This window comes from Palaemon carinicauda, chromosome 20, assembly GCF_036898095.1.
Source record: "Palaemon carinicauda isolate YSFRI2023 chromosome 20, ASM3689809v2, whole genome shotgun sequence".
Lineage (NCBI taxonomy): Eukaryota > Metazoa > Arthropoda > Malacostraca > Decapoda > Palaemonidae > Palaemon > Palaemon carinicauda.
In genome coordinates this window covers 116,279,403-116,303,775 of record NC_090744.1, presented here as the reverse complement: position 1 = coordinate 116,303,775, position 24,373 = coordinate 116,279,403, and the positions used below count along the sequence as shown (strand labels likewise).

Below are 24,373 nucleotides of genomic sequence, written 5' to 3'. Positions count from 1 at the left end.
CCAAGCAAGTGGTTAAACATCTTATACGTGAAACTGAAGAATATATTTAACTTTCCCCTTCAATAATAACATCCGTATGTTATGATATACTTACTATTAAAGGCACACAATCCTAAAATGACATACACACCTTGACAAGGTTAAACAAACGCCTTTTAGAAGGACACACAGGGCCAGTGACTGAAGCAGACGATGCTCGATCTCCTCGGGTGCTGGAGAAAGACGTCAAAATGGTAACTAAATTAAGGAAAATGAATTTGAGGTTCAAAATAAGCCAAAATTAATTCAAAATACAACAAAATTCAATCGAAATGTTAAACCAGTGAACTTTGATAGTATTGTGGCTTAGTTGATCGATAATGAGCGTGTTCCTTTTGAGAGAAGTATTACTGATAAACTAAATCAAGCAAAACGAATTTAAGGTTCAAAATAAGCCAAAATTAATTCAAAATACAGCAAAATTCAATCGAAATGTTAAACCAGTGAACTTTGATAGTATTGTGGCTTAGTTGATCGATAATACCGTGTTCCTTTTGAGATAATTATTACTGATATTCATTGGTGATATATAGAAGACATGTCCTTCGTTTTAGATATTTCTTGCTTGGAAAATTAAGCGGGAAGTTAAATTTATATAAAATTATATATTTGCTTAATAATTAACCTTTGTTGGCCTAAATATACCGTAGAAAGTAACAAGATTGGATGAAAACGTCCTTATAGCAGTACATTTTCTTTCTAAATGAAAAATAAAAGCGTATATGCTAATTAAATAACAATATATGATAAATAAATAGTATTTTAGTCTAAATATGTAAGACCTAAACTCTGTAGACTGATTGCTTGCAAGAAAAGAAAGTTTTTTGGTGTTACGTCGAGAATCTACCATAGGTCACGTGACCAATGACGTTTATGTTGCAATGACGGATTAGGGTGAATGAAAAACGACTTTGAGAAATATCTGTAATACTTTCTTACCTTGAAGGGAGGCCATTAGAATAAGTGTAATTTGGAATATATTGCTTATATTTACTTCGAAATACTAGTTTTATTATATCAATAAGTATTATTTGAGACTGCATAATAGATATTATGAAGTATGGATACTGCTTTGAGTAAGAATATAGAAGAAAAGCATGAGATTTTGAAGGTAAACTATATGTCTTTGAACGCACGTTCACTTAATAAAAAGTAATCAAACGATGATTTATTAAATAAGTGAGTCATTCTTCATGAATAATGAAGAATATAACAACAAGAATGTGAATAATATCATATGAAACACAATATATACAGAGTTACTTTCCACCCTCTTCCATTTATGACTCCTCCTTGTCAGTTGCACGGGTGCCATTCATACGATAATTATCCTACATGTACGGTTATTTTAGGTCCAGTACGATGTACGATACATACCTTAGGTATATACATATGTGTTTAATTAAAAAATTATACTAAAATCTTTTGAAATAAGTCAATCATGTAACTCCTTAATAATTATATTGAAACTGTGTATGATCATTTTGGTTGAAAAACGACAATTCTAAGGCTCATGTACGAAATCATTTGGCAACCCTGGTCAGTTGCCAGTTGGTCGGCTGCTGAGAAGGCTGTGAGAAGGCAGAAGGTGCTCCCTGTCTCGGTTATTATAGGAAGAACATCATGTCCCTCGTCCGAAATGCAGCCATTAGGCTTTTGGCCAACTCCCAGGTAATATATTAACCCTTTAATATAGTTAAATGAGCCATAGGTTCCCGGGAATTAGTAAAATATGCGTATTATAGGTGCTCGATGGGGGACCATTTCGCTTTCAAACCGGGGCAAAGATCTTGGTCATTTGAGGTTATTATAGGAAGACCATCATGTCCCTCGTACGAAATGCAGCCATTAGGCTTTTGGCCAACTCCCAGGTAATATATTAACCTTTTAATATAGTTAAATGATCCATAGGTTCCCGGGAATTAGTAAAATATGCCTTTTATAAGTGCTCGATGGGGGACCATTTCGCTTTCAAACCGGGGCAAAGATCTTGGTCATTTGAGGTTATTATAGGAAGAACATCATGTCCCTCGTACGAAATGCAGCCATTAGGCTTTTGGCCAACTCCCAGGTAATATATTGACCCTTTAATATAGTTAAATGAGCCATAGGTTCCCGGAAATTAGTAAAATATGCGTATTATAGGTGCTCGATGGGGGACCATTTCGCTTTCAAACCGGGGCGAAGATCTTGGTCATTTGAGGTTATTATAGGAAGACCATCATGTCCCTCGTCCGAAATGCAGCCATTAGGCTTTTGGCCAACTCCCAGGTAATATATTAACCCTTTAATATAGTTAAATGAGCCACAGGTTCCCGGGAATGAGTAAAATATGCGTATTATAGGTGCTCGATGGGGGACCATTTCGCTTCAAACCGGGGCAAAGATCTTGGTCATTTCGTCACTCATTACTTACGTAATAAAGAAAGCTCTATTCATGGAGCTGTAGATATTAATATTCTATCATAGTTTGTAGTCCTACAGAGAGAGATCCTTTAGGAAAGTAAACTTACATAGGATTTCTGGATCAATCCAGTATATAATTGTTAAATATACTTTAACCGGCATTCATTCCATTCGGGTCAAGTTAAAAGGGCCGTGCTAGGCAATTACCGTAGTCTGTTCACGTCATCTATGTAGTTTATAGTATTTTAATTACTAATTTAATCTATATTAACTTTATATTTATGCTAATTGCCGGTTGATTAACTCGCAGATGGGGGAGCTTTCCTAGTAAGCCAGGGAAAGCATAAAATGTATTACAAGTAGACAATTTATAATTACATTACGGTTAATACATTGTATCGTAAAGAATAAAATATTTATTTTGAAAATTATTTTATAATCTCTATTTCAATTAGATTAATTCAGATAATTTTTTTTTATTTTCTGTAAATATATAGAACAGTCCAATGTACGGTTTGTAGAAAATAATTTATTTTATGGTGATCTGAGTTTTTGAATTAGTTCTATGATAGTTAACTTGGTAGTTAACTATCATAATTGAAAAGCAATAGATTTCTTCTAGGAATCTTTATCAATTACATCCGAAACACCTTTAAATATACTCTACCAGTTTAATTAAATATTTAAATTAACTTTTAAACTTTGTTTCCACCAGTCGTCATCATAGAGAAAGTTAACATATTTTAAAACCAATGGAGCCTTTGTATGTCAGCGGCCAGTTCTTCATGCGTTCATTAAAAATGGACATCAACTTACCTAAACTTTTCCCCCTAACCTATCACAAGCCGTGTCCTTACCTATTTACCTAACGAGGGCTAATGCCACTCTGCGACCCCCTTACTGACGTATTCTAAGTTAGACATAATAATATATACAGGTGGCCGCTATCGTACATACACCCCATACCAATTATTTATAGTAATGAAACAAGATGAATAAGCCCTAGCTTTTGTGTGCCGAGACACAGAAAACGTGATTTTTCAGTCAAATATTCAACGGATTCGTTCGTAGGCGTGTCCATTGTCCTACAAATACCCCTGGCATGATTGAGCTTACTTACCTATGTGTGGGTACCCCAATCAGATAAAAATTATGGGTTTTTGTTCTGCTGCCGTAGTCCGCAGATTAATATTATCTCATTGTTTCTATGACCTACTAAGCAGAATAGGGTTGTGGCCGATCTGGTAACGTCCCTGACTGGTGAACGCCAGACTGGGGTTTGAGTCCCACTCAAATTGGTCAAGTTTCTTTGGTTGCTGCAACCTCACCATCTTTGAGCTAAGGAAGGGAGTTTTGGGAGAGCCTGTAGCTCTACCTGCTGAGTCATCAGCAGCCATTGCATGGCCCTCCTTGGTTCTAGTTGGGTGGAGAGGGGGCTTGGGCACTGATTATATGTATATATGGTCAGTCTCTAGGGCATTGTCCTGCTCGATAGGGAAATGTCACTGTCCTTTGCCTTTGTCATTCATGAGTAGCCTTTAAACCTATGTGCATTATCCCTGTGTGAGTATTTTTCAATATTAAACTTACCCGATAATCATGTAGCTGTCAACTCTGTTGCCCGACAGAATTCTATGGAGGGATACGCCAGCTATCACAATACTAGAAGGGGGTGTTCTTACCAGCGCCACCTGTGGCCAGGTACTCAAGTACTTCTTGTTGACACCTCCTCAATTATTCCTCTGTCGTGCTTCTGACAAGACGTTCTGGGATACGCTTATGTTCTTGGAGTATTTTCACGACTTTGGTGAAGTATTTCTCTTTGATTTCGGCTGTCGCTTTACTGGAAACTTCTATTTTAGCTTAGTTAGCTTTTGGAATTAATTTGATTAATTTTGGTGACGAAGAGAGTATGAACTCTCGTTCACCTTTCAATGGCCGACCCTTCCCTTAGACGGAAGTGTTGGTGTCTAAGAGAGTATAGACTCTCTTTCTTAATTTTGCTTAACAAAAGTTATAGATTTATTTTATATCTCTCCGCCTCTTATAGGCCTCTTCGATTAACTTCCTTTTATTATAAACTTATTAAAATTAATTTTTATATTTGTTTATTTTCGACCTTCCTAATAGTAGGCGGTCTTTTCTTGGTACCGAAGTTAATTATCGTGAGCCCGTCATTTCGGTTTTACCTGTTAACATATTATGCTATTTTAAGGTCTTTGAAAGAATTTCTTTGATAGTCTTGTACTTTTTCAAAGTTGAACTAACGTTTTGTTTGTCTCGGCAGTTGTTGACGTTCAGAACGTTTCAACTTGCACTCTATCGTTACGATAGAGAAAGAATGTTCACGGTTTCACGTTGCAGTAAGAGTAACCGTGTCTAGCGTTTTGTTCATTCTTTCTTAACTTAATGGTTTTGATCCTAATAAGGAACTTTCTTTTTGGGAAATATTTCAGTTTTTTCCTTTAACAATAATATGTTTTAACGATATATATGATTGGGCTCTTCTCTCAGGTTCTAAGTCAAGAGAGAGAGAGAGAGAGAGAGAGAGAGAGAGAGAGAGAGAGAGAGAGAGAGAGAGAGAGAGAGAGAGAGAGAGAGATAGAGACGGAGGGAGAAAGAGGATAAACGTTTCCCTCAAGCCTGCCAGGCGTACGAGTAACGTCGTTATCGTTTTGCTCTTATCCCTAGTCTCTTTAGGGGAAGAAACTAAACGTTTCTAGAGTGATCTAGTGTTTAGTCTCTTTCCAGCCACTGAATTTTCTTTCATTAGATTTTTCTGTTACATTGTAATTCTGTTTTCGCAATTACTAACTTTTGAGAAGGATAGAATTGCGTGTTTCAGGTACAAACCACTTAAAGTTTCGAGTTCAGTGAAATAAGTGCAAACAGAAATCAAAGTGATAAGTGATTAGTGCAAAGTATGTCAGTGTTATGCGTGAGGGTACTTTTGTGCGCGCCAGTCGTCCTCCCAGTCCGGGACCTCTTGCAAGCTCCCAAGCCCAGGGGAGAAGCAATGTCGAAGGATTAAAGGGTTCGGCAGGCCTTGATCGGCGCACAGAAGTATCCTCGGTGGTTGTGGGCGTGTCTTACCGAGACCGTCACTCCCACCCGCAGACGATTGAGCCCTTATTTTGCTCGTCTGCAGAAGAGATTTAGAGGAGAAAATAAAGGCAGAGTTACGCTGGTCTCAGGTCTCAAGACCTCTTAAACGTAAAGTCCAGACCTATGCCAGACGTACGAAGTAAAGTTCAACAACCCGGATGCAGTCATTGGGTTAGCTCTGACTCTCCTCAGTCATCAGTTTGTCGGGCTGAGAGTGCTCCTACACTCCCCCCCCCCTATGCTCGCTCCGCCTGATCGCAGTACCACCTGCCAGGCGTACGATGTTGTGGACTCTACTACAGTTCATGCAAGCACAGCTTTCGGACCTGATGCGTGAGTGTCGTGCTGAGAGTGTTGCACCTCCTCCTCCTCCTGCACCGGTGGTGCACCAACCTCCTGCACCCGTTCAGCCTGTGCTGCACCCGCCTGCACCGGTGGTGCACCAACCGGCTGCACCCGTTCAGCCTGTGCTGCACCCGCCTGCACTCGCTGCACCCAGTCGCAGCACCATCTGCCAGGCGTACGATGTTGTGGACTCTACTACAGTCCATGCAAGCACAGCTTTCGGACCTGTTGTGTGAGTGTCGGGCTGAGAGTGTTGCACCTCCCCTGCACCCGTTCAGCCTGTGCTCAACCCGCCTGCACTCGCTGCACCCAGTCGCAGCACCATCTGCCAGGCGTACGATGTTGAACCTCTTTCTGTGTTCGCTGTTCCCAGTGTTGTTCAGCCTCAGCCTTCTTTAAGGCAACCTTCGGTTTGGGATCAGGAGGATTACCCCACTCTTCCTCCTCCTCCCCTGGCTGCTCCACCGGTGGTGCAACTCTCGGTGGAGGTACAACCTCTTCCACCTGTGAGTCAGTCTCCTCAGCTGCTGCACCGAGCTCAACCCGTGCACCCTGATCCTGCGCCTCAGACACCTCTGCTTGCGGGAACTTTACCTTGTTCTGCGCAACCTCGGTCTCTTCACGCTCCACTCATACCACAGGAACAGGAACTTTCTGCACCTTCCACTGTTGTTGTTCCAGCTCGTTCTGACTCTGCTGTTCAGCATACCTTACCTCCATTTTCAAACCATGGCAAAAATATGAATCATGAGTTATGAATGTAAGGTAAACATTATGTTGATTTTTTAAACCCCATGCAAGCATGCATAAAGCACTCTAGCACTGGTCATGGAATTTCTGAGGAATGTTAAACGCCATGCACACGCTCTGCTTTCCTTACAGCAGGCTCTGCTTACAGCAGGCTCTGCTTACAGCAGGCTCTGCTTACTACATGCTCAGCATTCAGCATGCTCTGCATTCAGCATGCTCTGCATACAACACATGCTCTACATACAGCATGCTCTGCATACAGCATACTCTGCATTCATCATGCTCTGCATACCTTACCGCATGCTTCTCAACATATCTTGGGTTGTTGCCAACTCACTAGACTGTCAAGCAGTTTCATAACGTTGCCTTCTAGTCTGCTGCTTTTGCACCAGTGAACCCTCACTCAGAGAACTTAGCTTTTCTAGGATAAGGTCCCTGTAGATGAGAAAGTTCTTTTCTCCCTCCTTCTGATATTCCCTTGAGGACTCTGTCATTTGGAGGGAGCCTTTAGCTGCATAACCTCTTATGGACTTTTATTTAAGCATAACATGCTTACAGGGAAGGTAATGGTTCCACTTCAGCCGCTAATCCCGTCTGTTACCACACCTGCTCCCATAGACCTTGAGCTGTGTTGCATGACATGCAGTCCAAGCTTAGTCCTTGTTAGAGGATTTTTGTTTACAAAGTCAATGTGTCACGGGGAAGACGTTCAACAACCAACAGAAGGGACTTGTTGTGACGCAGTGCGGCAACCTCAGCAACCCGTTAAGGAGTTGTCTGTACGACCCAGATAGTCTAGACAGATTCGGGTTGTCACTGTACTTCCTCGCTTGCCCATGATTGTCAGTTTACAGACTGTGCAGCAGTATCATGACCTTGTGTCCGGCTCCGTCAGACGACTGGCTTTTAAGAGCTCCCACAAGTCGTCGCTGTCTGGAGATTTTCAAATGGACTATGGATCTGACCAAGAAACTGGGCCTCCTGGTCAATTTTGAGGAGTCTCAGCTCGTTCCATCCCAGACCATTGTTTCCTTGGGTATGGATCTTCAGAGTCGAGCTTTCGGACTTGTCCGTCGGCCCCAAGGATCTTCCAAGCCCTAGAATGCATCCAGAGCATGCTGAGAAGGAACCGATGCTTAGTCAGGCAGGGGATGAGTCTAACAGGGACACTTTCATCGCTGGCCCTGTTCATCGAGTTAGGGAGACTCCACCTCCGCCCCCTTCAGTATCATCTAGCTGCTCACTGGATAAAGGACATGACGCTAGAGACGGGCTCAGTTCCTGTTTCCGAAGAGATGAGGTCTACTCTAACGTGGTGGAAGAACAGCATTCTTCTCAAGGAAGGTCTACCTTTGGCTGTTCAGACCCCCGACCACCGTCTCTTCTCGGACGCATCGGACACGGGCTGGGGTGCGACACTGGACGGACAGGAATGCTCGGGAACATGGAATCGGGAGCAAAGGACACTTCACATCTATTGCAAGGAGTTGTTGGCAGTTCATCTGGCCTTGATAAACTTCAAGTCCCTCCAGCTTAACAAGGTGGTGGAGGTGAACTCCGACTACACCACAGCCTTGGCTTACATCTCCAAGCAGAGAGGGACTCATTCGAGGAAGTTGTTCAAGATCGCAAGGGACCTCCTCATTTGGTCAAAGATCGAAAGCTCACGCTGGTAACGAGGCTCATTCAGGGCGATATGAATGTCATGGCAGATCGCCTCAGCCGTAAGGGTCAGGTCTTCCCCACAGAGTGGACCCTTCACAAGAATGTTTGCAGCAGACTTTGGGCCCTGTGGGGTCTGCCAACCATAGTTCTATTCGCTACCTCGATGACCAAGAAGCTCCTCTTGTATTGTTCTCCGATTCCAGACCCAGCAGCAGTTCGCGTGGATGCCTTTCTGCTGGATTGGTCCCATCTCAACCTGTATGCATTCCCGCCGTTCAAGATTGTCAACAGGGTACTTCAGAAGTTCGCCTCTCACAAAGGGACACGGTTGACGTTGGTTGCTCCCCTCTGACCCGCGAGAGAAGGGTTCACCGAGGTACTGCAATGGCTGGTCGACGTTCCCAGGACTCTTCCTCCTAGAGTGGACCTTCTGCGTCAACCTCACGTAAAGAAGGTACACCCAAACCTCCACGCTCTTCGTCTGACTGCCTTCAGACTATCGAAAGTCTCTCAAGAACTAGAGGCTTTTCGAAGGAGGCAGCCAGAACGATTGCCAGAGCAAGGACGACATCCACTCTCAGAGTCTATCAGTCTTAATGGGAAGTCTTCCGAAGCTGGTGCAAGGCCAATGCAGTTTTCCTCAACCAGTACCACTGTAACCCAGATTGCTGACTTCCTGTTACATCTAAGGAACGTAAAATCCCTATCAGCTCCTACGATCAAGGGTTACAGAAGTATGTTGGCAGCGGTTTTCCGCCACAGAGGCTTGGATCTTTCCTCCAACAAAGATCTACAGGACCTCCTTAGGTCTTTTGAAACCTCAAAGGAACGTCGGTTGTCCACTCCAGGCTGGAATCTAGACGTGGTCCTAAGGTTCCTAATGTCATCAGGATTTGAACCGTTCCAATCAGCCTCTTTTAAGGACCTCACATTAGAAACTCTTTTCCTCGTGTGCTTAGCAACAGGTAAAAGAGTAAGTGAGATCCACGCCTTCAGCAGGAACATAGGTTTCACATCTGAAACGGCTACATGTTCCTTGCGGCTCGGTTTTTTTGGCTAAAACGAGCTTCCTTCCCGTCCTTGCCCTAAGTCGTTCGAGATCCCAAGCCTGTCCAACATGGTGGGGAACGAACTAGAGAGAGTACTTTGCCCTGTTAGAGCTCTTAAGTACTATTTAAGAAGGTCAAAACCATTACGAGGACAATCAGAAGCCTTATGGTGTGTTATCAAGAAGCCTTCTCTACCAATGTCTAAGAACTCAGTTTCTTACTACATCAGGCTTCTGATTAGAGAAGCAAATTCTCATCTGAAGGAAGAAGACCTTGCTTTGCTGAAGGTAAGGACACATGAAGTGAGAGCTGTGGCTACTTCAGTGGCCTTCAAACAGAACCGTTCTCTGCAGAGTGTTATGGATGCAACCTATTGGAGAAGCAAGTCAGTGTTCGCATCATTCTATCTCAAAGATGTCCAGTCTCTTTACGAGTACTGCTACACCCTGGGTCCATTCGTAGCAACGAATGCAGTAGTAGGCGAGGGCTCAGCCACTACATTCCCATAATTCCATAACTTTTTAACCTTTCTCTTGAATACTTTTTATGGGTTGTTCGGTCGGCTAAGAAGCCTTCCACATCCTTGTTGATTTGGCGGGTGGTCAATTCTTTCTTGAGAAGCGCCGAGGTTAAAGGTTGTGATGAGGTCCTTTAGTATGGGTTGCAGCCCTGTATACTTTAGCACCTTTGGGTTGATTCAGCCTCCAAGAGGAACGCTGCGCTCAGTAAGGAAGACGAACTTAAAAAAGAGACAGAGTAACGGTTCAATTCGACTTCCTTACCAGGTACTTATTATTTCATTGTTATTTGAGATAACTGTTATATGAAATATGGGATACTTAGCTATCCTTTAATCTTGTACACTGGTTTTCACCCACCCCCCTGGGTGTGAATCAGCTACATGATTATCGGGTAAGTTTAATATTGAAAAATGTTATTTTCATTAGTAAAATAAATTTTTGAATATACTTACCCGATAATCATGATTTAATTGACCCTCCCTTCCTCCCCATAGAGAACCAGTGGGACCGAGGAATAATTGAGGAGGTGTCAACAAGAAGTACTTGAGTACCTGGCCACAGGTGGCGCTGGTAAGAACACCCCCTTCTAGTATTGTGATAGCTGGCGTATCCCTCCATAGAATTCTGTCGGGCAACAGAGTTGACAGCTACATGATTATCGGGTAAGTATATTCAAAAATTTATTTTACTAATGAAAATAACATTTTGACACTTTTTCTTTTTTTCTCGATTAATTCTTAGTGTAATTATTCAAACTTAAGAAAAGGGGTGAGTCGTAGTTTAATACCTCAGCCTCTGTTTAAACATGGACTTGGCTTCCATTTTGCATTATCAGACTTAATATATCAAACCCATTTTTACCATATTTTACTGTTGACATAAATAAAATATGGGTTGTAATTACAATTCCCCCATAGCCATTAGGTAATGCAGACGATATTACAGTATGATAAAATTTTGGACTTGATAGGTAAAATGCCATATATTCTACTAATTGGCTTTAAGGTAGCTGCGCCATAAAGGCAGTTCAAGTCATGTGGGGTTGGCTGCTGTTACCATAGTCCATTTCAAGTTATTGAGACTTCTAGGACTCAAATTTTACGTACCAGTACGTCTTTCGACTTAAATTTATGCTCTCGCTCACAAAATACTTGAGACGAGTATCTCAATGATTTCTGTTGTGTTCGATTCATGCTGTCGTCTTCCTAATATACTTATTCATTTCAATTGTTTAGAATACCTCGCAGCTCTTTATTTTCCCCTTCCCCATGTTTATGGTTTTAAATTTTGACTGCATTTACCTAGATATATAAGCCTTGCAAGATGTTAAGTATTGAATGATAAAAAAATTGAATATAAGAATGTCGAGGAGAAAAAACATAAATTTAAAAATTAAACTGTAATTACCCAAGGGAAAAATAAAAGATTAGGATTGATTGCTTAACCTTTGGCAACAATAGTCATTAGTATATTTCCCATTTCCCAATAGATTCTTTCCTTGGACCTTAGACCGTTTGCATAAAGCAGCCTATAAGTTGATAATAGTACTTTGAGTTCACTTAAGGTATCGTCACCTAATGTTTTGAGTACAGGCTTCCTCCTGTAGCACTATAGTCCATTTGTTTTAGCGAGGCAGATTTGCACCGGCTCGCAACGGTGCCCTTTTAGCTCGGGAAAGTTTCCTGGTCGCTGATGGGTTAGAATTATCTTGTCCAACCAATCAACGATCAGGAAACTTTTCCGAGCTAAAAGGGCACCGCTACGAGTCGGTGCAAATATGACTCGCTAAAAGAAATGGACTATAGTCACATGGTAATACTTGACTGCAGTGTTGTAGACCAACACCCTAGAATAGGTTAGGTAGAGTACAGTATGTTAGGTACACTGCGCTATGAAATATACTGTTCTCTAGTCAAGCATGACTTCAACCTTTTTGTCTTAGTTGTGAGAATAATGCTCGACTTAGCCAGAAATGAGATGATTCACACGGATAACTTATAAGAACGAATTATGATAACTTTATTCATACAATAATGCTCGACTTAGCCAGAAATGAGATGATTCACACGGATAACTTATAAGAACGAATTATGATAATTTTATTCATACAATAATGCTTGACTTAGCCAGAAATGAGATGATTCACACGGATAACGTATAAGAACGAATTATGATAACTTTTATTCATACAGTAGTCATAAATATACGAGTGTTAATTGTCAGTACTAAATTTTCATTGTATCAAAAAGAGGAATCTGGAATAAATCTTGTTTATTGTTTATGATTTTGTTGAAAGATGTTTAATTTTGCAAAATATATTCATAGTGTAATATAATGAGCTTTCAATTTTCCAATACTGTACATTAAATACCTGGTAACATTACTCTCTAAGATTATCTGTACATATTTATCAAGGAATTAACACTACAATGATTATTTTCTAATTGAACAGTTATGTAGAGAAATGACAGCATGAAAAATGAATACTGTATTACCATTGCTGGTATTTTCAGATTGTCGGAGGGCCATGATCATGAAGATCACGCTGAAGATATATTCAGTCTCGTTGTTATTGGAAGTATATAACCGTTTGATATACTTTATCTCAATTTCTGCAATATTCTTCTCCTCGTTCTTGAAGTTGCGTATTTATACTTTGGGAAGTGTTTAGAATGGAAAACTTGCGATTTTGCCAACTCAGGTTTTTTTTTTTTTTTTTTTTTTTTTAATAATAATAATAATAATAATCTACGATGTAAGTCCCTAGACCACTAAAGCTTTTGTAAAGAAGAATTGGATGTGCAATTAATTAACCCTTTTACCCCCGAAGGACGTACTGTACTGGTACGGTTCACAAAACTCATCCCTTTACCCCCATGGACGTACCGGTACGTCCTTGCAAAAAACTGCTATTTACAATTTTTTTTTTGCATATTTTTTGATAATTTTTTGAGAAACCTCAGGCATTTTCCAAGAGAATGAGACCAACCTGACCTCTCTATGACGAAAATTAAGGCTGTTAGAGCAATTTAAAAAAAATATACTGCAAAATGTGCTTGAAAAAAAAAAAAAAAAAAAAAAAACCCTGGGGGTTAAGGCTTGGAAAGTTCCAAATAGCCTGGGGGTAAAAGGTTTAAAATTAGATAAAGGAAAGAAATTCAAATCATTTGGCCTCACTTTTCAAAGCTTTATGTACAAATAGCCAAAAGGAATTCTTGATATAATCCATATTTAGTCTACCTCGCTAGCAGTATCAAGATCAGCTGGATTATGACAAGGGAGGAACTTTGTTTTTAGGTTTACAAGCTGATAATGTCGGACTTTGAAACCCACATTTAATACATCACGTTCTTATCTTGGGAACTTAGTGAATGTGATATTCCATGTATCTCTTTTTCTCTGGTATACTGTATACAGCAATAACTATGCCTTAGAAATGGTGCTAGAGGAGCATTTCACTGGGCGACACAGGTCCTTCACCCAGAAATAGATTTTTCCTTCGTCAAAATCCCTTTTCTGTTTCATTTGTTTGATGTCGGCTACCCCCCAAAATTGGGGGGAAGTGCCTTGGTATATGTATGTATGTACATATGTAATTTAATCTTAGAAGTTTTTTTTTTCTCTGTGTATTGGTGAAGATAGGCAAGCGAATTTAACCAGGAAATATTTCGTAAATATGGAAATCTTTTTATTTGTAATTCTCCTTCATGGAATTTCCTGTATGTAAAATCATGAGGCTGGCGTAGACGTCCTTTCTGATAACGTGCGTGTCATAATTTGGTTATCACCTTATCAGGGAATCTCAGATTTTAGCTGGTCCTATTGGATGTTGACAGTTTGGTACTGTCTAAGTGAATGATATGCACTCCTTATCTCAAGGTCAAATGAAGCCTAACAATGGTTTAGGTGAGGTTTAATTCATTACTTTTGATATCGTTATTATTATTACTGTATTATTACTTTCTAAGTTACAACCCTAGTTGGAAAAGTGGGATGCTATAAGCTTTTGATATTATTATTATTATTATTACCTGCTAACCTACAACCCTAGTTTAAAGAGCGGGGTGCTCTAAGCCCAAGGGCTCCAACAGGAAAAATAGCCCAGTGAGGAAAGGAAATAAAGAAAAACTACGAGAAGTTTAAGAACAATAATCAAATTAATCTATAAAACCTTGAAAATAACAAGAGGATAAAAACTTCAGAATAACAATGGGGTGCTATAATCTTGAGGGCTCCGAGGAAAATAGCCCAGTGAGGAAAGGAAATAAAGAAAAACTACAAGAAGTTTAAGAACAATAATCAAATTAATCTATAAAAACTTGAAAATAACAAGAGGATAAAAACCTCAGAATGACAAGAGGAAAAGAAACAAGATAGAATAGTGTGCTTGAGTGTACCCTCAATGGGATGTTTAAATTATCACTACCACACTCATGTTTGTACAGAAGTACTGTACTGTATTTTGTATCCACACAATGAGCGGCTGTCAATTATGTAGTATTGATGATTTATACTAAGAGTAAGTATATTTTAGCAACTTAACCTCTTGAAAGCTACTGTGGTAGAGCCCCTTTCTTCCTCTTATGGCAGATTTTGTTCCCAAGTTAGTGCAATGGCTATCTGACCTTTACGGTGGAATGAGAGCTTTCTTCTTCTTGATGTTTAAAGGACGCTCGTGAATGGCAGAGGCAAGGGACAGTGTCATAGCCCTATCAAGCAGGACAACACCCCATAGACTGACCATATATAAATATGATCCGTACCCATGCCCCCTCTCCACCCTATCTAAGGACCAGGAAGAACCAGGCAATGGTTGCTGATAACTCAGCAGATAGACCTATAGGCTCCCCCAAACCGCCCATCCTTAGCTCACAAGTAGGGCGAGGTTGCAGCGACTAAAGAAACTAGTGAGTTTGAGCAGTGCTCGAACTCCATTCTGGCGTTCACCAGTCAGGGATGTTACCGCATAGGCCACCACAACCCTCCTTTTCTCCTAGCTGTCAAACTTGTTTTAACTTTTACTCAATAGTGCAATTTCTAGGTTTTCCCCCTGCTTGCGCTTAGGCATTGAATGAACCTATGTCCAAGCGATTGTCTATATAGCCCAGATTCGTAAATCCTATACCCAATTCTTAAAACCTTGGCCATTATACATGTATATATCTTTCTCCATAACTCCTCTTTCCCAGTGTTACCTCCTTACACTTCTGTGGTCTTTTCTTTAATTTCTTTCAAGGGTATCCGCCTGCTATTTTTTTTAGGCTGCGTTTGTTACGCTTTGATGTTTTTATTTTTCAGTATGAATGATTTTTTCTCTTGGTTTGTTTATTTCAGTCTACTTTACCTTTGATGATGATACTTTTCCACTTTAAGCCAGTGTTTGTTTGTTTCAGTCTCTCTGCCATTATATGTTGCCAAATTTATTCTTGTCTTCTAATCCATACGAGGGGTAGATGGAGATGGTTTGGGCATGCTCTTTGCACTCCCCGAGAGAGATTAGTTCACCGAACTTTTAACTGGGCTCCACAAGGCACTAGAAGATTTAGAAGACCCAGACTTACATGGCTGAGGACTATTAAGCATGAAGTAGATGATGAATGGAGAAGTATTGATTTTAAAGCTCAAGATAGAGACGACTGGCGAAATCTAACCGAGGCCCTTTGCATCAATAGGAGATGATGATGATCTAATCCATATAGCACATTGTTAAATATTTGATGTTGGGATTAGTTTTTCCTTATTACCTATAATGATGATTGCTTCCTTGTATCCATAATTACAGCACAGGAGCTTCAAACAGTTTGGGACAAATGTTAAGAGTTTTATAAGTATTATTGTTATTATTATTATTATTATTATTAACCCTTTTACCCCCAGGCTCTTTGGAAATTTCCAACCCTTAACCCCCAAGGGGTTATTTTTTCCCCCAGCACATTTTGCAGTATATTTTTTTAAATTGCTCTAACAGCCTTGATTTTTTTTCATAGAGAGGTCAGGTTGGTCTCATTCTCTTGGAAAATGCCTGAATTTTTTCAAAAATTTATAAAAAATCTGAAAAAAATATTTTTTTGCAAGTACGTACCAGTACGTCCATGAGGGTAAAGGGATGAGTTTTGTGAAACGTACCAGTACGTCCTTTGGGGGTAAAAGGGTTAAATACTAAGCTACAACCCTTGTTGGAAAAGCAAGATGCTATAAGCCCAGGGACCCCAAGACGGAAAATAGCCCAGTGAGGAAAGGACATGAGGAAAAATAAAATGTTTTAAGAATAGTAACATTAAAATAAATATTCCCTAAGTTAGAGTTCCATAATTATTATTGTTGAATACTAAGCTACAGTACAACCCTTGTTGGAAAAGCAAGATGCTATAAGCCCAGGGGCCCCAAGAGGGAAAATAGCCCAGTGAGGAAAGGAAATGAGGAAAAATAAAATATTTTAAGAATAGTAACATCAAAATAAATTTTTATGAATAGAACTTACCTGGCAGTTATATATACATAGCTAATTATCTCTATTTCGGCAGAATTTTTCTAAAACTAGGCAACCGCCTTGTGGTGGTTGGGTGGTAACACCCGTTAAAGGGTGGTAGGAGGAATCATTCCCGTTTTCTGTTCTTCAGTTCATCTCTGCCGGCCGGATCGATAACACGTTGGTCCGTTATGAAGAGTTTTTCTTCGATTTCCCTGCTCGGTGTACCAGTCTGCTTTTTTTGGTGAAGTACTCTGATTTGGGGTTTTGGCGATCGTTGTATTTTGTTTTCTCTTTTTTTTTGCTGTTTTTCATTATGAGTGAAAAGAGTCATTACCGTATCTGTGCGAATGAGGAATGTAAGGTGAGACTACCCAAAATGGCGGTTGATCCTCACACTGTTTGTTCTCATTGTAGGGGTTTTGTTTGTGCCCTTGATAATAGGTGTGGGGAATGTAAGGTTTTGGATGAGAAAGATTGGTTAATTATGAAGCGCTATGTGCGTAAGCTAGAGCTCGATAGAGTTAGGAGAGCTTCTAGGTCTAAGTCTAAGTCTGTTAGTGGTAAGGAAGACGAACTTAGCGTAGATTTATCTATTGATCCTATTATTGATTCCTCTTTGGAAGTTGATCCTTCCCTTGAGGTAGTAACTCCTGCACCTCCTACAGGTTCCGTATCTACGGATGACCCTCGGTACGCTAGCCTGGCGGCCGAGTTGAAGGCCATTAAAGAACAGCTGGAGGCCTTTAAAGGTAAGGGAAGTGAAAGTGCTTGTATTAGTGCAGTGGAGGTGGCGACCGACCGAATCTGTCATACCCCTAGGCCTAGACCTCTACCAAGCTCCCAGGACCAAGGGAGAAGGTACGTCGATGACCGAAAGGGGGTGAGAGGTACGTACCCTCGGTCAGCCGTCGCCTCAGACAGTCCTGTTGTCGATTCCCAGGCTGCTCTTGACCGTCACGGGAAGGACGAGTCGGATGTGTTGTTTTCTTCTCCGAATTCGTCCAGACGTAAATGGAAGTATGAAGCTTCAAGACCTACTAAGAGGAGATGGAACCGCGACGAACGGTCTCGCTCTTTCTCTCCCGGTTCTAGCAGTTATGACCCTTGTCCGTCGGAGGATGATTTCGACTCCGTGCCTGTGAAAAGGACGAAGCCTGCTGCCGAAGATACGAGTGTTATTCGTCAGCCCCCCCCTTCGGGTCCGCAAGACCCAGCTGATGTTGCTAAATCCTTTATGTCTGTCATGCAGGAACAACTTTTGACTTTAGTACAAGCCTTTAGCCGCCCTCACGCCCAGTCTGACAGACGTAAAGACGACTCGTTGCCGATTAAGAAGTCTGCTTCTAAGAGAGAACGGAGTTCTTCTTTAAAGAGAACTTCTCCCTCTCTACGCCAGGATGAGGAATGTGTGCTTTCGCCAGGCGATACTTCTTCGCGATACCAGGGCGATACGTTTTCTCGTTCTCGATACCGGGACGATACCTTATCGAACGACGCTGCTTCTCGTTCTCGATACCAAGACGATACCGCCTCCCGTTCGCTTCGACACGACGATACCTCCTCTCGTTCGCTTCGCCACGACGATACCTCCTCTCGTTCGCTTCGCCACGACGATACCTCCTCTCGTTCACGACGCCACGACGATACCGACCCTAGTTGTCGACGCCACGACGATACCGCCTCTCGTTCACGACGCCACGACGATACCGCCTCTCATTCTCGCCGCCACGACGATACCGCCTCTCATTCTCGCCGCCACGACGATACCGCCTCTCGCTCTCGACGACAGAACGACTCTGCCTCTCGTTCTCGGTCCCAGGGCGATACCACCCTGCCTCTTCGGGACGATACTGCCTCTCGTTCCAAGGATTCTTCTAGCGCGGGACTCCAGGATGCAACCCGTCTTTTGCAGGATGATGCCTTTGATTTGCCCTTGTCGGGTTCTAAGGATTCTTCTCTTTCGAAGGATATTGCAGATGTGGATCAGGCCCTCGAGGATGTTTCTGATGACGATGATAATCCTGCCGACGCTGTGGGAGATTACAAAGTTCTCTCTCGCTCCCTTCTTGAACTTTTTGGAGAGGAATTCCAACCTGCTGCCCCTCAATCTCCTCAGTCCCAATTTAACAGAAAGAAGGCCAAGAAACAGTCGGCCTTCATCAAGATGAAGCTGTCTATCTCCGCAAAGAAGGCTCTCGCGAAGATTGATGACTGGATGATGGAGCGGAGACAAACAGTTAAGACTTCCTTCTCGTTTCCACCAGCTCGTCTTGCTTCAAGAGCGGGTATGTGGTATGCAACTGGAGAACCTTTGGGTCTGGGAGTGCCTTCCTCCTCCAAGGGTGACTTCTCTGGTTTAGTGGACTCTGCTAGAAGGCATGCTCTCAACTCAGCCAAGGTCATGTGGTCAATGTCGGAGCTGGAACATCTCGTCAAAGGTATTTTTAGAGCCTTTGAGGTTTTTAGTTTCCTAGACTGGTCGCTTGGGACTCTCGCAAGGAAAACTGAACAGATGGATGGATCTAGGGACCTTACCAGCATTATGTCCTGTATGGATAAGGCCCTCAGAGATGGGGCGAATGAGTTGGCTGCTCTGTTCTCAGCTGGGGTCCTAAAGAAGAGAGCTCTGCTTTGCTCTTTTGCTTCTAGGTCTGTTACCAATGCTCAAAAGTCTGAGCTTCTTTACGCCCCCCTCTCTCAACATCTTTTTCCTGAGTCCCTGGTTAATGACATTACGCGTTCTCTGGCCCAAAAAGCCACCCAAGACCTTTTATCTCGTTCTGCTCGTAAGCCCTTTGCAGCCCCTCCTTCTTCTTTGAAACGGGAGGAAAGGAGATTCCAGCAGCCCTTTCGGGGCAGGACTACTTCAAGATCAGATTTTAGAGGGAGAAGGCAAGATTCAGGACCAAGATCTACCAGGGGTTCTTTCAGACCTCGCTCCAGGAAATGAAGTTCGTCTCCTCCAGACAGTAGGCGCAAGACTGTCAGGTTTTTGGCAGTCCTGGAAGAGGAGAGGGGCGGACGCCTGGTCCCTCTCAGTCATCAAGGAAGGATACAAGATCCCCTTTCTGAAAAAACCTCCTCTCGCAGATGCTCCGCTGGCCTTAGTAGCCCGGTACTCAGATCCTGGGAAACAGAAGGCTCTAGTAGACCTTGTCAACCAAATGCTAGACAAGGGGGCGATAGAACCGGTTCGGGATCTAGTCTCCCCAGGCTTTTACAATCGCCTGTTTCTGGTCCCCAAGAACTCGGGCGGATGGAGACCCGTCCTGGATGTCAGCGCTCTCAACGTATTTGTGGAGAAGACAAAGTTCTGGAGAGGGAGGTCTCAACCTTCCGGACTCACCAGTGGTAGCTTATACACCCCCCCCCTGGAACCCCCCCAAGCGGCGGCGCGAGCCCTAAACCACGCCCCCTTGGGCGGAGTTACCAGAGACGAGCGGGTTGACTCGGCAATGGAAGTCACATTTCTGAAGTTGACTTCGGCACAGAACGTTCTCCTCTTTTTCCCTCCCGCTGCTCCCAACATTTGCTGATTTTCATTATCCTGCATTCAGCAACCAGAGTAATATCTCAGCCCACGGCTTAATTATGTCTAGGCAAATTCTTACCTCCGCGGAGGTGCATCGGCTTAGCGAAGACTCCAGCGGAGAGGAGAACGTAATCAGTAACGAAAAACGCACACAATCGACTGCAGATAGTGATATGCCTTCTAATTCTGATATCGTAAATATGTTACTACAACAGAATCAAACTCTTATGCAAATCTTCCAGAAAAGGTAAGGTTTTAAATTCTGTTTACAACGAAAACGTCATATGGAAAGCAGCTGATTTAGACTAATGACGTCACAAATGCAAATGGCGGCCCCCATACGTAAGCTTGTTATGATTTGAATGCTTAGAGCAGGCACTTCCGAACATAGCGTAAGTAGCTTAAGCAAAGCATGTGCATGATTACTACACGATTAATCGGTATAAACAAACTAAATACTCCAATTTTTATATATTACAAAATTATAATTAAGCACACAAAACAAATTGCTTGCCTGACACATTAAAAGCACGCGCTTAATAGGCAGTAGGCTAGACCACAGGTAAGTTCGAGCTTACATTTCTCGCTTTAAACCTATCGACACTAGCCTAGGCCCTGGGGGGCTATCTGATAAGGGTTACATATGAGGCAGGTCTAGTTTATTAATAATAACAGATTTAAACTTATCATTCACTTAAATATGGCACTGAATTAACCTAAGAGGGCTATTTGAGTCGTGAACCCCATTGCCTGACTTCAGCCTTCTAGGTCCGCTGCTGTCCATATTTACTATACCAGTTGAACAAAATTTCAATTATTCTATGGTAAATAAATCACTGATATTAAACATTCATCTCGGCAGAAGTGGTTCACCTGCTAAGAAGAATGAGGCTCCCCCTCCTACTAAGCGCTCAAGACGATCACCTGAATTACCTGAAAGTGCAAATTTAGACCTCTTTTCCTTTTATAATAATGGAGACGGAAGTGATTACGAAGATTTCAACCTTCTTACATTCAATAAACCCATTCCTTCATATATTTCCACCAATTTCAAAGCTGAACCATCTTTTCATAGAGAGAGAAGTGTGTCGAATTGGCCAAAGCTTTCTCCAACTCTGTTAAATCCGACCTGCATTCCTATCAAATGTTAATCGGAGCTTTAAATTTTAGTGCATCCTATACAAGCTTGGGAAGATTCCATCTTAAATATCTCCACAGGTACCACAGTTATTTTAATTCAGGGTACAAAATCATTCCCCACACCTTCAAAAAATACCTAAAGCCATGGGAACAGAGACAAATGTACAGAGAGATTAACATTCCAAAACCACAGATAGATGCAGAACTTTTCACTGACGCTTCCAACCAGGGTTGGGGAGGTGCATTAGTAATAGCGGGTAATATGCTCTCAATAAATGGAAATTGGACAAATGAAGAATCCTCCCTTCACATCAATGTAAGAGAGTTATTAGCTTGCTTCTATTCTTTGGAACACTTCATCACAAGGTTATACAACAAGGTAGTCTTAATACATGTTGATTCAAAGGTTACTAATTGTTGGATAAAGAAACAGGGTAGTATCAGAAACAAGTTAGCCCATGAACTAGTCAGGAAAATACTTAGTACCATGAAGGATCACAACATACAGATAAATTCCAGATGGATCAGGGGAGTAAGTAACACCATCGCAGACTCACTTTCCAGGGACCTGGGTTCCATTCACACAGAAACTTCCCTCAGTGACAGTCTATTCTCCTTAATCTGCTCTGACTTCAATTTTACCCCAGAAATAGATCTGTTCTCAAATGGTTTCAATACTAAGTGCAAAAAGTTCTGTTCATCTCTTCCAAATCAAAAAGCCATCAGCAATAATGCACTTACGATTAGCTGGAAGGGATCAACACCCCTCTATGCCTTTCCACCAGGATTCTTACTACACAAAGTAGCTTTTAAAATCAATAAAGAATGCAATAATAATATGCTTTTCTGCACCATATCGCAGGGGACGGAACCATGGATTCCATTAGTGAAGTCAGTCGCGAAGCAGCACAAACGATACATTGTGAAGATCGAAGACTACCAGATAGTTCTCAAGGATTGTATCTCACCCTCAGCAAAGCTCCAATCAACTTTGATCGCCTTCAAAATTTAAAGGATCAGCTCCCTAACGTCTTTCCTCCTGAGGTTTGCTCCAAAATTGCTGTCAGCTTGAGGGACAGCTCCTTGCACAAGTATGAAAACTTATACAACATTTTTAAAAGTTTCATTCACAAGGAGTATGGAAGAGACAACAAATTTCCCCTGTTAGCAATTATTTTATTTTTCAATCACCTTATAGACAAGGGTCTGTCTTACAACACCCTGAAGAGCTACAGAGCAGCTTTAGGTCCTATCTTGTCAGGCTATTTCCCAGGTTACTGTCTTGCAGAGGACAAATATGTCAAAGCAATGATATCGGGAGTTAATAGAAGGAAACCTAGAAATTCTCACCAGTTCCCTGGCTGGGATCTAGACAAAGTAATTTCATTTCTCAACACCACGAAAGATAACTCTACCTTACTACTGACACAGAAAACCTTGTTCCTAGTAGCCTTAGCTTGCCCTTTAAGAGCTAATCAATTTAACAATCTCAGCATTTCCAGGAGCACCTTCACCCCAGAACACATTGTCTTACGGAACCACCCTTCCTTCATGGCCAAAAACCAAAAGAACAACTACACGCCAATAGAGATCAGCTTTAGGAAGCTTCCTAACAGACCAAAAATATGTCCAGTCAAACAATTGAACTTCTATTTGGAATACACCAACAAAGTCTGTATGGAAAGAAACATAGACAGGAAAGACCACATATGGCTAGATGAACACTTCAAGATAATGTCTCTACAAAAAATGAGACAACTTTTTAGGGAGTGCATTTTCAGAGCCGACCCAAATACAACTAAACAGTCAACGAATTTTCACTCTATAAGGGGGCAAGCTTCATCAAGACTGCTATACAATGGAGTATCGATACAAGAAATCATGTCCAAAATGAATTGGAGAAGCGACTCTGTCTTCAGCTCTTACTATGCTCTCCTCGGCTTACAGGGAGCTTTCGATGCTGTGGTCGCTGGACTTCATCTTCAAGCCCCCTGAAGCATCTGCCTAGCTACCACTGGTGAGTCCGGAAGGTTGAGACCTCCCTCTCCAGAACTGTAAGTTTACTTGTGAACGAAGGTTCTGGAGTGGGAGGTGAGACCTTCCGGACTCAAAGTCTGGGTCACCCTCCAACCCTTCCCCCGTGAGCCGAGGAGACCATGTACAGTACTTAGGAGGGAATATTCTAACAACTTCATAATTCAACAGAGTAGGCTATATACAAGAACACACACATACAATCACTATTATTCCACAGAAAACAAACTAACTGGAATCTTTCAATATTCATATCAACCAAGAGAGCACAAGAAGATTGAATTTACTAGTAAAAAGACCTTTATGTCCAACAATTTGCACCTTCACAGTAATTCCTTCATAACTTGCACTACCAAGGTAAGCTCAACCACTTCTGTGTTATTTTTTTGTTCTATTACAACTTCAAAAATGTGACTTCCATTGCCGAGTCAACCCGCTCGTCTCTGGTAACTCCGCCCAAGGGGGCGTGGTTTAGGGCTCGCGCCGCCGCTTGGGGGGGTTCCAGGGGGGGGGTGTATAAGCTACCACTGGTGAGTCCGGAAGGTCTCACCTCCCACTCCAGAACCTTCGTTCACAAGTAAACTTACAGTTCTCCATGGAGACGACTCAGTCGGTGCTGGCGTCAGTACGTCCAGGGGACTGGATGGTGTCCCTCGACTTGCAGGACGCATATTTCCATGTCCCCATCCATCCGACTTCGAGGAAGTACCTGAGGTTTGTAATGGAGGGCAAGTGCTTCCAATTCAGAGCTCTTTGCTTCGGTCTCAGCACGGCTCCTCAAGTCTTCACCAGGGTAATGGCGAATGTGTCAGGTTGGCTGCATCAGGAAGGGATAAGGATATCCTTCTATCTGGACGATTGGCTGATTCGTTCACGATCGAGGGAGAAATGTCTGGAGGATTTATGGAAGACTTTTATGATGGCTCAGGATCTAGGCCTGGTCATCAACAGGGAGAAGTCTCAGATCAGACCGAATCAGACTATTCTCTATTTGGGGATAGTTCTGAATTCAGTTCTTTTTCGGGCTTCTCCCTCTCAGGAAAGACAGACCAAGTGTCTCGTAAAAGTCAGAACTTTCCTGGACAAGAAGAGATGCACAGCGAAGGAGTGGATGAGTTTGCTGGGGACTCTATCCTCCCTCGAACTGTTTGTCTCACTAGGGAGACTCCACCTAAGGCCTCTTCAGCACTTTCTTTCGAAGACATGGAACAGAAAGATGCAGGAAGACTCCTTTTCCTTCCCCATTCCAATAGAAATCAAGACTCTTCTGAAGTGGTGGCTGGACCCAACCTTGTTAGGGGAAGGGATCTCCTTA

At 42.1% G+C, this 24,373-nt stretch overlaps 2 protein-coding genes across 7 annotated transcripts in view; one reads left to right on the top strand and one right to left on the bottom strand.

Moving 5' to 3' along the window:
- The window catches only part of LOC137614420 (secernin-3), a 58,362-nt gene extending 58,074 nt beyond the window's left edge, over positions 1–288 (bottom strand). For 2 of the 3 annotated variants that reach the window (XM_068344229.1, XM_068344227.1), the window contains exon 1: positions 131–288. The gene's annotated coding sequence lies outside the window, so the exon portion shown is untranslated. Of the gene's footprint in view, positions 1–94 lie in introns of all 3 variants that reach the window. The other variant, XM_068344228.1, reaches the window with a different exon arrangement.
- A 1,292-nt stretch (positions 289–1,580) lies between these two features.
- kdn (knockdown) overlaps positions 1,581–24,373 on the top strand; it is a 43,960-nt gene continuing 21,167 nt past the window's right edge. Inside the window, exons 1-2 of one of the 4 annotated variants that reach the window (XM_068344223.1) lie at positions 1,582–1,642; positions 2,043–2,110. In XM_068344223.1, coding sequence (XP_068200324.1) covers positions 2,063–2,110 — 48 coding nt within the window. In that variant the 5' untranslated portion in view covers positions 1,582–1,642; positions 2,043–2,062. Of the gene's footprint in view, positions 1,711–1,847; positions 1,911–2,042; positions 2,111–2,187; positions 2,311–24,373 lie in introns of those variants that run through there. The other 3 variants (XM_068344224.1, XM_068344226.1, XM_068344225.1) reach the window with 3 other exon arrangements.